The 14,316-nt window shown below is 34.3% G+C and overlaps 1 protein-coding gene across 1 annotated transcript in view; it reads left to right on the forward strand.

The window, feature by feature from the left end:
- Positions 1–13,287, forward strand: part of LOC140596112 (uncharacterized) — a 271,369-nt gene extending 258,082 nt beyond the window's left edge. The window contains exons 10-11 of the mRNA XM_072743503.1: positions 1,638–1,730; positions 10,664–13,287. Of these exons, the coding sequence (XP_072599604.1) occupies positions 1,638–1,730; positions 10,664–13,287 (2,717 nt within the window). The remainder of the gene's footprint in view (positions 1–1,637; positions 1,731–10,663) is intronic.
- Positions 13,288–14,316: the final 1,029 nt, after the last annotated feature.

The raw sequence follows: 14,316 nt of genomic DNA on the forward strand, positions 1-14,316 counted from the left end.
ACTTTAAAATTTTATACCAAGTACTATCATTTTGGCATTATTGAACTGAAATCTCCATTGTTTGACATGAACATATTTCTGTATATTCTCACCCCCATACTCTACCATAGCCTATTTTTAAACATTTTTTCATTAAAAAATGGTGGTAAAATATACATAACATAAAATTTACTATCTTGACCATTTTAAAGTGTAAAGCTCAATGGTAGGTACATATTGTTGTGCAATCAGTCTCCAGAACTATTTTCATCTTGTGAAACAAACTTTATAACCATTAAACAGTAACTTCCCATTTCCCTCTTTGCTCAGTCCCTGGCAACCACCTTTCTAGTTACTTTCTCTATGATTTTGTTTAAGTTTTTATTTAAGTTCCAGTTGGTTAACATGCAGTGTAATATTAGTTTCAGGTATACAATTTAGTGATTTAACACTTCCATATAACACCTGGTGCTCAGCACCAGTGCACTTCTTGATCTCCATCACATATTGAACCTATCCCCCTAACCACCTCCCTGCTTATAACCATCAGTTTGTTCTCTATAGTTAAGAGTCTGATTCTTGGTTTGCCTCTCTCTCTTTTTTGTCCCCTATGCTGATTTGTTTCCTTTCTATGATTTTGACTAAGCATATCATATATAGTATTTGTGTATTTGTGCCTGTCTTCTTTCAATCAGCAACCAATGCTGTTGCATATGTCAGAACTTCCTTCCATTTTAAAGATAAATAATATTCTATTATATGGATATACCAGATTTGTTTATTCATTTATCTGTCCCTGGGTAGATGTTGGTGTTGTGTACCTGCCATCTTTCGGCTATTGTAAATAATGCCACTATGAACATGAGTGTGTAAATATCTCTTTGAGATCCTGATTTCATTTTGGGGACATAAAATCAAAGAATAATTGTTAGATCGTATGATAATTCTGTTTTTGATTTTTTGAGGATTTGCCATACTGTTTTCTATAATACCTATACCTTTTTACATTCCCACTAACAGTGCACAAGGGTTTCAATATCTATACTATTTTATATCCTCATGAACATTTATTTGTTGCATTTTTGACAGCAGTCATCCTAATGGGTACTTCTTTGGCAATTTTATATCCAGTATTTCATTAGGACAAGAACTGTCTACAAAACTTTTTAGAGAAAGTGAACTGAAGATATGCTGAATTTTTACATGAAGCAAATCTATCACTAGTATATAGTGGAATGTTTTTTAAAAGATTATATTTATTTTGAGAGAAAAAGAGAGAGTGTGCTTGTTCAGGGAGGGGAAGAGGCAGAAGAACAGAGAATCTCAAGCAGACTTCATGCTGAGCACAGAGCCCAACTTTGGGCTCGATCCCACAACCCTGAAATCATGACCTGAGTTGAAATCAAGAGTCCAATGCTCAACCAACTGAGCCACACAGGCACCCCTATGGTGGAATATTTTTAACTTAGTTTTCAATATTGCTATAATAAACTCCATGAAAATTGGGAGGAAGATCCCCATTATTAATAGATACAGTATTTGAAGAAAAATAGTATTATCAGAAACATTTTTTTTCACTGCAGAATCATATAAACTTTTCCTTTCTACAATTTTATTTTATTAGGAATTGGAAAATAATTGAGTCTATTTGTTTATAGGTTTTTGGAGGCCTATTTTCCTGTCACCTCCAATTGGCCAAGGAAAGAAAACTGAAGAACAAAATTCTGTACAACAAATTGATAACAGAGGTGGTGAGTATAGTCAATAGAAATTGCTTAATGATTTTATATAGTTTCTTTCTAAAAAAAGATTTTATTTATTTATTGATGAGAAACACAGAGGAAGAGACACAGGCAGAGGGCGAAGCAGGCTCCCTATGGGGAGCCCAATGCAGAACTTGAGCCTAGGACCCCAGGATCACTACCTGAACCAAAGGCAGATAAATGCTCAACCACTCATCCATCCAGGTGCCCAGATTTTATATATTTTCTGTCAATATTTGGAAAAATTTAGGCTAAGATTTGTTATATCAGGGATCCCCAAGGCAATATCCAGATACAGTCATTCTCCAGGATGATTCACTGGACTCAGCATACAGTAGTACTCAAGGTTAAAATTTATTACAGCAAAAGATCACTCAATAGAATAAAATCAGCAATGAGAAAAGGCACATAAAGTGAAAACTAACAGAAACTAGGTACAAGGTTCCAAGGGTCCCTTCCCAGTGAAGTCATACAAGATTCATTTAATTCATCACGAGATGATGACAAAATGTGTGAGATGTTGTCTATCAAGGAGGCTCATTGATTCTCAGTATGGAGAGCATTTTTGTTTTGTTTTGCTTTTTTTTTGGAAAAACACTTTTACTAAAATATAATTCATCCAGTCAACTATACAATTCAGTGGCTTTAAGTATATTCACAGATATGTGTAATCATCACAGCAATCCCTTTTGGAAAGCTTTTATCACCATAAGCAGTAACCCTGTGCCTTGTAGTTTTCATCTGCCTACCCTTTCCATTTCCCCTAGCCCTAAGGGACCACTAACGTGCTTTCTGTCTCTGTAGATTTCACTATCCTGGACTTTTTATATGAGTGGAATAATATAATATATGGCCCTTTGTGACTGCATTTATTCAGTTAGTATAATGCTTTCAAGGTTAATCCATATTGTATCATGTGTTCATTTGTCTTAAATATATGCATAGAGAGTAATTGCTGAATCATATGGTTACTCCACAGTTAATTGCTTGAGGAACTGCCAATCTGTTTTCCAAAGTGACAACATAATTTTATACTACCACCATCATTTTATGAGGATTCCTATTTCTGCACATCCTTGTAAACACTTTTGTTATCTGATTTTTTAAAAATTTGTATTTATTTATTTACTTACTTATTTAGAGTATGCATTAGCCTGGGGAGGGGCAGAGGGAGAGGGAGAGAGACCATCTCAAGCAGACTCTGTACTGATTGCAGAGCCAGACCAGGGGCTTGATCTTACAACCTTGAGATCATGACTTAAGCTGAAATCAAGGATTTTATGCTTAACCAACTGAGCCACCCAGGTGCCACTGACTTTTTTATTTTAGACATTCCAGTGGATGTGAAATGTTACTTCATTGATGATTTTTAATTATATTTCCCCAATGACTAATCGTGTTAACATATTTTATGTGCTTTTTGACCATTGTATATCTTCCTTAGATAAATGTCTATTCAGATTCTCTTTTATATTCTTTTATTTTTATTATTTTTGTTACTGAGTTATAATAGTTCTTTATATATACTGATTACATGATTTTTTATCAGTTATATAATTTGCAAATATGTTATACCACTCTATGGATTGTCTTTTCTTTTTTATGATGTCCTTTGCAATAGAAAACTTTTAAAATTTAATGTGGTCCAAACTATCTGTTATTTCCTTTTCTTGTTCATAATTTGGATGCCATATCTAAGAACCATTTGCCAAATCTAATATTGCAAAGATTTACAACTATGTTGCTTTCTAATAATTTTATTCTTACATTTAGTTGTTTGATGCATTTGAGTTAGCTTTTTTCTGTATGGTGTGATTTCAGGGAACAATTAATTCTTTTGCTTGTGATTGTCCAGTTGACCCAATACCACTTGTTGAAGAGACAATAATAATACACTATGTTAATTAATTGAATTTAAATTTAAAAACTAAATTTAAACATAAATAAGTAAAATAAAATAATAAAGTTGTCTCCTTTCATGTAAATATTGTCTTTTTTCAAAGTTAATGTCATGAATATCATTATGTTTCAAGCTATTAGCAATTATTATTATTATAATTGTCACTTTAAGAATTTGTCATAATCTTCCTGTGTCAATAGTTTCTTTTCATAACTATGTTCCATAATTATATTAAAATAAATATCACTTTTAGTAACAACATTTTTTATGATACATATGCTTTATTTTCACTCTACAAAATATTGTGGGAAATACAGGTATTGAACTTCTTGGAATTATAATTGGTGTTAAACCTATATATATATACATTTAAAAGGCCTAAAATTTAGTTCCTGTAATTAAACAAGCATGTTCTTCCTAACTTTCAGAAAATTAGGAGAATTGGGATTCTTGGGTGCCTCAGTGGTTTAGTGTCTGCCTTCAGCTCAGGGTATGATCTGGGGTCCAGGGATCAAATCCCACATCGGGCTCCCTTGTGAGGAGTCTGCTTTTCCCTCTGCCTATGTCTCTCACTCTCTCTGTGTGTCTTTCAGGAATAAATAAATAAAATCTTAAAAAAAGAAGAAAATTAGGAAAATTAACATAATAGTGCAAAATTGGCTACTAGTCACTAGGTTTATATGTAAGATTCAAAAGGGGAAAAAGACTAGCACAACAATCTCAACAATATTATATTCTTCTATATTGGGAAGGTAGAAATATCTAACATTTATATAGTATCTCATTTAACCCACACAACAACTTTACAGTAGTTATAATTGTTTTCAAGGTGAAGAAACTATGGCTTGTGAATGTTGTATAACTTGCCCAAATCATATCACTAATACTGACAAAACCAGATTCTCAAACATAGGCTGTTGACTGAAAACCAATGCTCATTCTTACACACACTATATTGAGTTCTCTAAATCACATAGAAACCGCTATTCTGCTCTGATAATGTCAAGAAGATTCTACTTTATTGTCATTTATTCGTTTTATCTCCTCCTCTAAGACTCATAAAAAGAGTAAAAGGCTTTAGATTATTTCTTTTTAAAATTTTATTGTATTTAAATACAATTAACATACAGAGTAGCATTGGTTTCAGGGGTGGAGTTCAGTTTTTCACCCATTACATATAACATCCAGTGCTCATTAGGTCACTTGCCCTCCTTAATGCCCATGGCCCAGTTACCCCAACCCCATGCCAACTTCCCCTCCAGCAAGCCTCAGGTTGTTGTTTTTTTTTTTGTTTTGTTTTGTTTTGTTTTGTTTTTTTTCAGGTTGTTTTCCATGGTTAAGGGGATTTTATGGATTGTTTCCCTCTCTGGTTACATTTTGTTTTATTTTTCCCTCCCTTCCCCTATGATCTTCTGTTTTGTTTCTTAAATTCCGCGCGTGTGAGTGAGATCATATGATAATTGTCTTTCTCTCTACTATTTTGCTGACATAATATCCTCTAGTTCCATCTATACTGCTAAAATGGTAAGATTTTATTCTTTTGGATGGCTGAGTAATAATTCTCTGCCTCTCTCTGTGTCTCTCGTGAATAAATAAATAAAACCTTTAAAAATATTTATTTTAAAAAATGCTGGCCTCATAGAATGACTTTGGAAGTTTTCCTTCCATTTCTATTTTTTTAAATAGCTTCAGAAGAATAAGTATTAATTCTTCTGGTAGAATATTCATGGGAAGTCATCCAGCCCTGGACTCTTGTTTGTTGGTAGATTTTTTATTACTGTTTCAAATTCCCGGCTGATTATGGATCGGTTCAAGTTTTCTATTACTTTTATTTCAGTTTTGGTAGTTTATATATTTCTAGGAATGCATCCATTTCTTCCATATTACCTAATTTGCTGGAATATAGTTGTTCATAATATGTTCTTATAATTGTTTATATTTCATTGGTCTTATAATTGTATTCTTTCAGTTTGGATTATCTCTCCTCTTTTATTTCATTATTTTATTTATTTTATCTTTTCCCTTTTATTTTTGATAACTCTGGCTAGTGGTTTATTGATCTTATTAATTCTTCCAAAGAAAACACCTCCTAGTTTCATTTATCTGTTCTACTCTTCTATTGGTTCTATTTCATTGATTTCTGCTCTCATCTTTATTATTTATCTTCTCCTGCTGGATTTAAGCTTTACTTGCTGTTCTTTTTCCAACTCCTTTAGGTATAAAATTAACTTGTGTTAAAACTTTTGTTTATTGAGAAAAGCCTATATTATCCTATACTTCCCTCTTAGGTCCACCTTTGCTTCATCCCAAAATTCTGAACTGTTATATTTTCATTTTCATTTTGCTTCCATGAATTTTTTAATCCTTTGTCTTGTTGACCCATTCATTCTTTAGTAGGATAGTCTTTAACCTCCATGTATTTGTATTCCTTCCAAATTTTCTCTCATGATTGAGATCAAGTTTTTTTTCCTGACATTTCTTTTTTTATTTTTAAATTTAAGTATAGCAGACATACAAAATTATATTGATTTCAGGGGTACAGCATAGTGATTTGACAATTAGATATGTCATGATATGTTCACCTTGATAAGTGTAGTTACCCTCTGTCGCCAAAGTTAATACAATATTACTATATTCTCTGTGAAGTACTTTTTATCCCTGTGACTTATTTTATAAATGCAAGTCCGAACCTCTTAAACCCCTTCACCTGTTTTACCCTACATCCCTTTACCCTCTTCCTGTCTGGTGATTACCAGTTTATTCTCTGTATTTATGAGTCTGTTTCTATTTTACTCATTTGTTTTGTTTTTTAGATTCCACAAAGAAGTGAAATCATATGGTATTTGACTTTTTCTGTCTGACTTATTTTACTTAGCACAATGCCCTCTGGGTCCATCCATATTATCACAAATGGTGGTCTTTCTTCTCTACAGCTGAGTGATAATCCTGTGTGTAAGTGTTTAAGCCACATCTTCATTATCCATTCATCTACTGATGGACACTTGAGTTGCTCCCATACCTTGGCCATTGTAAATAATGCTGCAGTTAACATGGAGGGTACATATATCTTTTTGACTTAGTATTTTCATTTTATTTGAATAAATACCCAGCATTGAGATGGCTGAATCACATGGTATTTCTACTTTTAGTTTTTTGAGGAACTTTCTTTTTTTTATTCATTTATTTATTTTTGTCTTTTTATCTTTTTTTATTGGAGTTCAATTTGGGAACATATAGCATAACACCCAGTGCTCATCCCAAGTGCCCCCCGCAGTGCCTGTAATCCAGTCACCCCATCCCCCTGCCCACCTCCCTTTCCACTACCCCTTGTTCATTTCCCAGAGTTAGGTGTCTCTCATGTTTTGTCACCCTCACTGATATTTTCACTCATTTTCTCTCCTTTCCCCTTTATTCCCTTTCACCAAGTTTTAAAGCAATGTCTGTAAATATGCAGGGAATAATCCCTATCTTTTGGTATCAGTTAAAAGCTGATTGTGACACAGTATGTCATCTGTTCTGGAGAATGTTCCATGTGCACTTGAGAAAAAAGGGTATTCTGCTGCTTTAGGATGAAATGCTCTGAATATATCTGCTAAGTCTATCTGGTGCAGTGTGTCATTGAAAGCCCTTGTTTCCTCATTGATATTTTAGATAAATTATCTATCCATTGCTGTGAGTGGGGTGTTAAAGTCCCCTAGTGTTATTGTATTATTATCAATGCTGTTCTTTAATTTTGTTATCAATGTTTTTATATAATTGGTTGCTCCCATGTCAGGGGCATAAATATTTACAGTTGTTAGGTCTTGTTGGATAGACCATTTAAGTATGATGTAGTATCCCTCTTCATCTCTTAGTACAGTCTTTGATTTAAGATCTACTTTGTCTGATATAAGGATTGCTACCCCTGCTTTCTTTTAACTTCCATTAGCATGATAAAGGAGACTCCACTCCCTCACTTTCAATCTGGAGAGGTCTTTGGGGCTTAAACGAATCTCTTGTAGACAACATATGGATGGGTCTTATTTTTTATCCAATCTGATACACTGTGATTTTTGATTGGAGCATTTAGTCCATTTTCATTAAGACTGATATTGAAAGATATGAATTTAATGCCATTGTGTTACCTGTAAAGTCACTGCTTCTGTAGATTGTCTCTGTTCCTTTCTGGTCTTTGTTACATTTGGGCTCTCTCTTCACGCAAAGGATCCCCTTTAATATTTCTTGCCGTAGTGATTTAGTGATCACCAATTCTTTTCATTTCTATTTGTCCTGAAAGCTCTTTATCTCTCCTTCTATTCTGGATAACATATTTTTGGCTGCTTATTTTTCTCATTTAGCACCTTGAATATATCATGCCAGTCCTTTCTGGCTTGCCAGGTCTCCGTGGATAGGTCTGCTGCCAGCCTTATTTCTACCCCTTATAGGTTAAGGGCCTCTTATCTCAAACTGTTTTCAGGATTTTCTCTTTATCTCTGAAATTTGCAAGCTTCACTATTATGTGGGTTGTTGACCTATTTTTAATGACTTTGAGAGGTCTCCTGGACTTGAATGCTTATTCCCTTCACCAGATTTGGGAAGTTCTCAGCTATCATTTGTTCATATAAACTTTCTACCCCTCTCTTTCTTCATCTTCTGTGACCCTTATTATTCAAATATTATTGCATTTTAAGGTATCCCTGTTTTTTCAAAGCCTCTCTTCATGATCCAGCATTTGTTTTTCTGTCTTTTCCTCAGATTCCTTACTTTCCATCATTTTGTCTTATAGCACCGTTCTAGCCAAAAAAAGCCATCATACTTGTGCACACAGAGGCTAGAGTTTATCAGCTTGGTGGTTATCAGCCATCTTCACTTGACTCAGTTCCCTACTCTCCTTTGTCCCAGAAAAGCCATCACAGAGGCTTGAATCTATTGTGACAGACAGCAAAGAGTGATGGCTAGGTTATCTGCTACCTGCTCCAGTATCTATGCTCTGCTCAGTCAGTCCCAGAAAGAAACTAGATTATTTCTGATAGAGATCTCCACCATATATCTTATGCATTCTGTGCTGTAGCCACACTGAAAGTGTAAGTACAGATAATCATGTATAAATAAATTGATGATTATAGATGCTCATATAGATACTCTATATGAATATATCTGTTTGCTTTTGGAAATCAAAGATACATCTTCAGGCTTATTAAGTGAGAGATACTTTCTTGTTTATAATTTTTTTTACCAAGTGATTTCTCTCATATTTGGAATTTAAGAAATGAATTAGATGAACTTAGGGGAAGGGGGGAAAAGAGAGGGAGGCAAATCATAAGAGACTTAACTATAGAGAACAAACTGAGGGTTGAGGGAGGGGAGGTGGGTAGGGGGATGGGCTAAATGGGTGATGTGTATTAAAGAAGGCACTTGTTTTGTTGAGCACTGGATGTTAAATGGAAGTGATGAATGGCTTAATTCTACTCCTGAAACCAATATTACACTATATGTTAACTAACTAGAATTTAAATACAAACTTGAAATTAAAAAAAAAATCTTGGTTATAATTTAAGTTCTCTATCTCTGTGCAACAGCTAGTACTACTATCTGATTTTCATCTCACTCTTAGTGTTGTGCCTTACTCCTGACCACATGATAAGATTTTAATCAATTTGGTGATACTACTCTTATTCCTGATATGACTTTTTTCAAAGTGTTATCTTTTTATTTAGTTTAAGAACCTTGTATACCTTGAATGCCTATAAACTTCCCATTTGTTTTATAGCCAGATTGTTTGTAACTGTTTTAGTATATTCCATTATTATCTTGAATGTGAGTGAGTTTAACAAACAGTCAAATTACATCATCCTTTTGTTTCTGTCAGGCTTTAGTCTTTGTCACTAATTATAATAATAGCACTGTATGAATAAAATATATGATACATGCTATTGAAGACCAGAGCCATTAAAAATAATAGTTATAACCTTTCAATATTTACTGACACTTGGCTTGGGATAGAAAATTTATAGTTATCTTTCTAGTATTTGCTATAAAAATTAAGGTAAACGCTATCAAGATCTCATGTCTTTTGCATTATGTGTACACCACTAAATGCTATCATGTTATCAAAAGCAACATAATGACTTTATATATTTATAAGAATATGAGCTCCTTTCTTAGAAATAAATCTGTGAGGGCTATATAGTAAAAAAAACAAAACTTCATTGTCACAGATAGCATACCTTATTGAATACTTTTCAGAATGTATTTAAAGTTTTTCTTTTATAAATGCCTAAAGATTATTCATATGCAATTAAAAAAATATCTTAAGGATTCTATATGTCCTTAAAGGAAATTTTATGAAAAGACATATCTCCTTCTTTCTAAAAAGTCAGTATCAATCTCTAAGTGGAAACTACCACCCAGCATTCTTCGACTCTTTCTCAAGTATGATTTTGTGTTTGGTGCTAAAATGTAAGAAAAATGTCCTTAGGACCTCGAGGAAATGATAGAAGGGGGTCTTCTGTTTTTAAAATTAAGTCATTTTTTATTTTTGTTTTATTTCTGCCTATTTACCTGACATGTCAATCCAAAGAAATTTTTTGTCTCTAAACATGGAGATTGTATAAATTATAGGTATTACATTCCAGGAAATAATAAATTGCTAGTATTTATAGAAGCAAAATGAAAAAAAAATATAGATCTCTGGTATCCAAACTTTGTTAAGCAAGTTTTATTTTGGGCAGATAATGCGAGTGAATTCCTATCAATAAGCTATCTCCTAAAGAATAAGCTCTTTGAATCTTAACAGCATAGAAATATAAGTTAAATGACCATATTTCATTTTTTATATCTTAATAAGCTCAAGAGGACACCTTCTTGAGCAAAGAATTTAGGAACATGACCTCCTTTTGAAATATCAAATAACAATAATCTTTCGAAGGAAAATGGTATTTTTTCCTTTGCATAGATTTGTTTTGTAATGTGAATGTCAAAGTAAAACTTTATGATTTTTTTCATTATTCTTGTTCATGTTTTATTCTTCTTTTTCTATCAGTTTCCAGAATTCAACTTGTAAGATATCTGAGTGATGACAAGATTGTAAGATTTAAAGAGGTATCTCCAAGGCTCAGTGACAATCAAAAATCACAGAAAAAGTTAAAGGAAAAGCACAGCCACAGCCTTTCTCCAAACCCAAACACATTCATGGATAATAAGCATCACAGAAATACCAGGCACAAAATTTCCATATGTAAAATTCGTTGCAGGGACTATAGATTCTCACAAAGTTTTCAGAGTTCCCAGTCTCAAATGAATCCTATTCCTCTTCTAAAGGCTGAGGATTATACCTCTGAAGTCTTAACACCTGCCTGCCATCCTGTATCCATGATCCCTTGGCCTGCTGCACACCCCAAGACTCAGAGAAATACCACATATTCTTTGGATACTGGAGCTCCTATATGTTCCAAATGTTCCATGGAAATCAATAATTCTCCCTTTCATAAATGTCTTGTAAATTCTGATGATGATTCAGACCCTGACTCTAGTTTACATCTCCAAATTCCCTTGGATTCTAAATATTCTCTGAGCCCCAAATCTCTTAGACATCATAAGACTTCTCGGAATAGCCCTTTATCACGATCCCTGGATCCTAAGCATCCTGTGGGCATCCATTGTCCTTTACACCGAGAGGATTCTAAGTATTCCTTGGGCTCAACTTCTTATTTACATTGTGAAAGTTGCTCAGCTTTTCAAAATCTCATAGGCTCTACTGTTACCAGTACCTTTCCCATGAATCCTCAAAATAACATGGGCCACCATTGTACCCCTGGCTCAAACAATGATATCAACACCAGCAATGTTCCTGGCCTTGAAAATGAAGGCAAGTTTAACCTTCATGCTAGCCTTGAAAGTGAAGGCAAGTTTAACCTTACTGCTAAACTTGAAAATGAGGCCAATCCTGACAGTGAAACTAAATTGATCAGTGCTAGAAATCTCAAAGATAAGGCCAATGCCAAAGAGAAGCTTCTTCTCAAAGATGAGATAGACCATGAAGATAAGACAGACTCTGAAGATGAAAAGGATCCTGAAGATGAAACAGACTCTGAGGATGACAACAACACCAAAGATAAGAAAGATCCCAAAGATAAGTCTGACCCTGATGACAGTGATCCCAAAGATAGCAATGCTGGAAATGATGCAGAAAGAAACAATGGATCTGATCCTAGTGGTGGTGCTGACCCTCCAAATGGAGCTGATTCTAATAGTGATGGTGGTTCTAACAATGGAACTGACTCTAACGGCAAACCTGACTCTAACATTGATAATGCCAATAACAATGATGCTAACTCCAAATATAGCGTTGATTCTGATGGGGAAAAACACACCAATAATTCAGACAATACCTCTGGCCTAGACAGTGGTGTTGATGAGGACTGTACTGCTAACTCCATCAATGGCACTAATACAAACTATACCTCTGAGCTCCAAAATGGAACTGGCCTGGACTACTCTTCTGATTCCAATAATGGTGCTGGCCCCAACAATAGACTTGGCTCTAAAATCAATAGATCTGGTCTCCAAAACAATGGCCCTGACCCCCAAAATTTCAGATCAGGCCCCAACATCCCAGAACCCATCAACAATGGTTCTGGCCCCAACATCAGTTGTCCTGCTTCCAACAACAATAGTCTCAGCCCCAATAACAATGTTCCTGGTCTTAAAATAGACTCTGACTCTAACTATAATGTCAGGCCTAGTAATGCTATAAGCCACAATATTGCTGTTAGTTCTAACAAGTATGCTGACTCCATGTGTGATACAAAACCCACCATTGTTACTGACCACAATTATGGAGCTGTCCCTAACTGTAATTCAGATCTTGACTGTATCTCAAGATTTACCCATGCAATAGGCTCTAGCCTTCTATTCAAGTCCAACTATAATGCCAGAAACAGTTATGCTGTCAGACCCAGCTCTACAGTTACCACTGTCAATGTCACTGACACTAGTTATACAACTAGTTGTAGTGGTGCTATTAGCCCTAGCTATACTGCTGGCACCAGCTGTAAATCAGGCACTAACTATGACCCTAGGTTAACTCATGTCTTTGTATCCAACTTTGTATCCAACCCCAATTATGATGCCACAAATATTCATAATTTATATAATTCTACTAATACTATAAATATTAACAATCTCTCTGAGCCTGAATTGGAAATCAGTACCAGTTCCTACATTGCTAAAATTGTTCATGGTAACTCCCCCACTTTTGCTGCTAGCACAAACTATACTTCCACTCCTGAAAATTTGACCACCTCTGAATTTTCTGACCTATCTAAGCTTGGTATAAACTCTACAGTTTTTGATAACCACAAATTTGGTGCCGGCCTCAATGACTTTGCTGGCTCTGTGGATTCTGCTAGCCTTAAGCATATCACTGAATCCAAGGATGTCCTTGATGCCAAGGAATCTGGCTTTATAAAAGATTTCTCCAGGGTCCAGAATCCCATTGGTACCAAGGATCCTACCAACTTAAACTTTTACTCCAATTCAAGTATTCTACTCCCTAGTTTTGACATTATAATAGAAGCTGAACCACCAAATGTTGTGAAGTTTGCTCTATCATCAGGTGCTGTGAATCAATTTTTTAAGGTAAGTTTATATAAATGTAGACTTTAAATATCTTCTCCATTTCTTATAATTCAGAGTGTTAGGTCACTGAACAGGACCAAATAACTTCTTTGTAAAAATTTACTTGAATATGCAAACCATGGAAGAGAGGAGACAAGATGTCCAGTATTACTTCTTTTTTGACCCCAGCAGCTTGCAACAAGGTTTTCCATTTGAAAGATTCATCTGCCATACAGCTGATAAATAGAAAAATGGCATTTATTGCACCATGGCTGGCTCATTTACTACCTCCATCAAAGGTACAATGGCCAAGTGTTGGTTTCCTCCCTCTATTTGCAGAGAGAGTAAAGTTAAACAAGCCTCAAATCCAATGAATTAAGACATTTGAAATTACTATCTCTAAAACTCCCATTTTATAAGGAAGCTGGCAAAAACAGCTATAGCCATTATATTCTAATTTCTGATTTAAATAAATAGAATTTTAATTTGTTTGGTGACCTAATAGTAAGGAACAAAGAACCCTAAACTTTTTCTACTTTTGCCTTAAAATTTACATTTTCTTATTTCTCCTGAAAATGAGTAAAATTGTATTTTTAATTAGTCTTTATCAAGTGTTTCTTCTAGCACTCTGAATTGCATGCACAAACTAAAATTTCTAAGTGCTTGGAAGACTATTTTTGGCAGCAGCAAGTAATATTCATTTTGATGAAGCTTTACCAGCATACTGTCATTGAGACATAATTAAGTTGGTACATATTGAATTTTAGTCTTGTTATTCTTCATTAGACATGGTAAACACATTCCATTTGGATTGTAGTATCTGTGTGGATAAATATGCATCTTGACAAAGTTATTTTTTTTACTAGAATGTATAATTGATGTGTACCTTTTAAAATAAGGCATATAATCTTATAACCAAAATGAAAGTACAAAACTGGTATCTCTCTAATGCTTTTACTTTAATAGAGAACAATTTCATGATTTTCCCAAGAGAACCACCTCTCTGGAAACAGTTATAAATACCTAGTATAGTTTTATAGCTCCACCATGTGTAAATTTAAGGGTAATATCCAATTA

The sequence above is a fragment of the Vulpes vulpes genome, chromosome X, assembly GCF_048418805.1.
Source record: "Vulpes vulpes isolate BD-2025 chromosome X, VulVul3, whole genome shotgun sequence".
In the NCBI taxonomy this organism is placed as follows: domain Eukaryota; kingdom Metazoa; phylum Chordata; class Mammalia; order Carnivora; family Canidae; genus Vulpes; species Vulpes vulpes.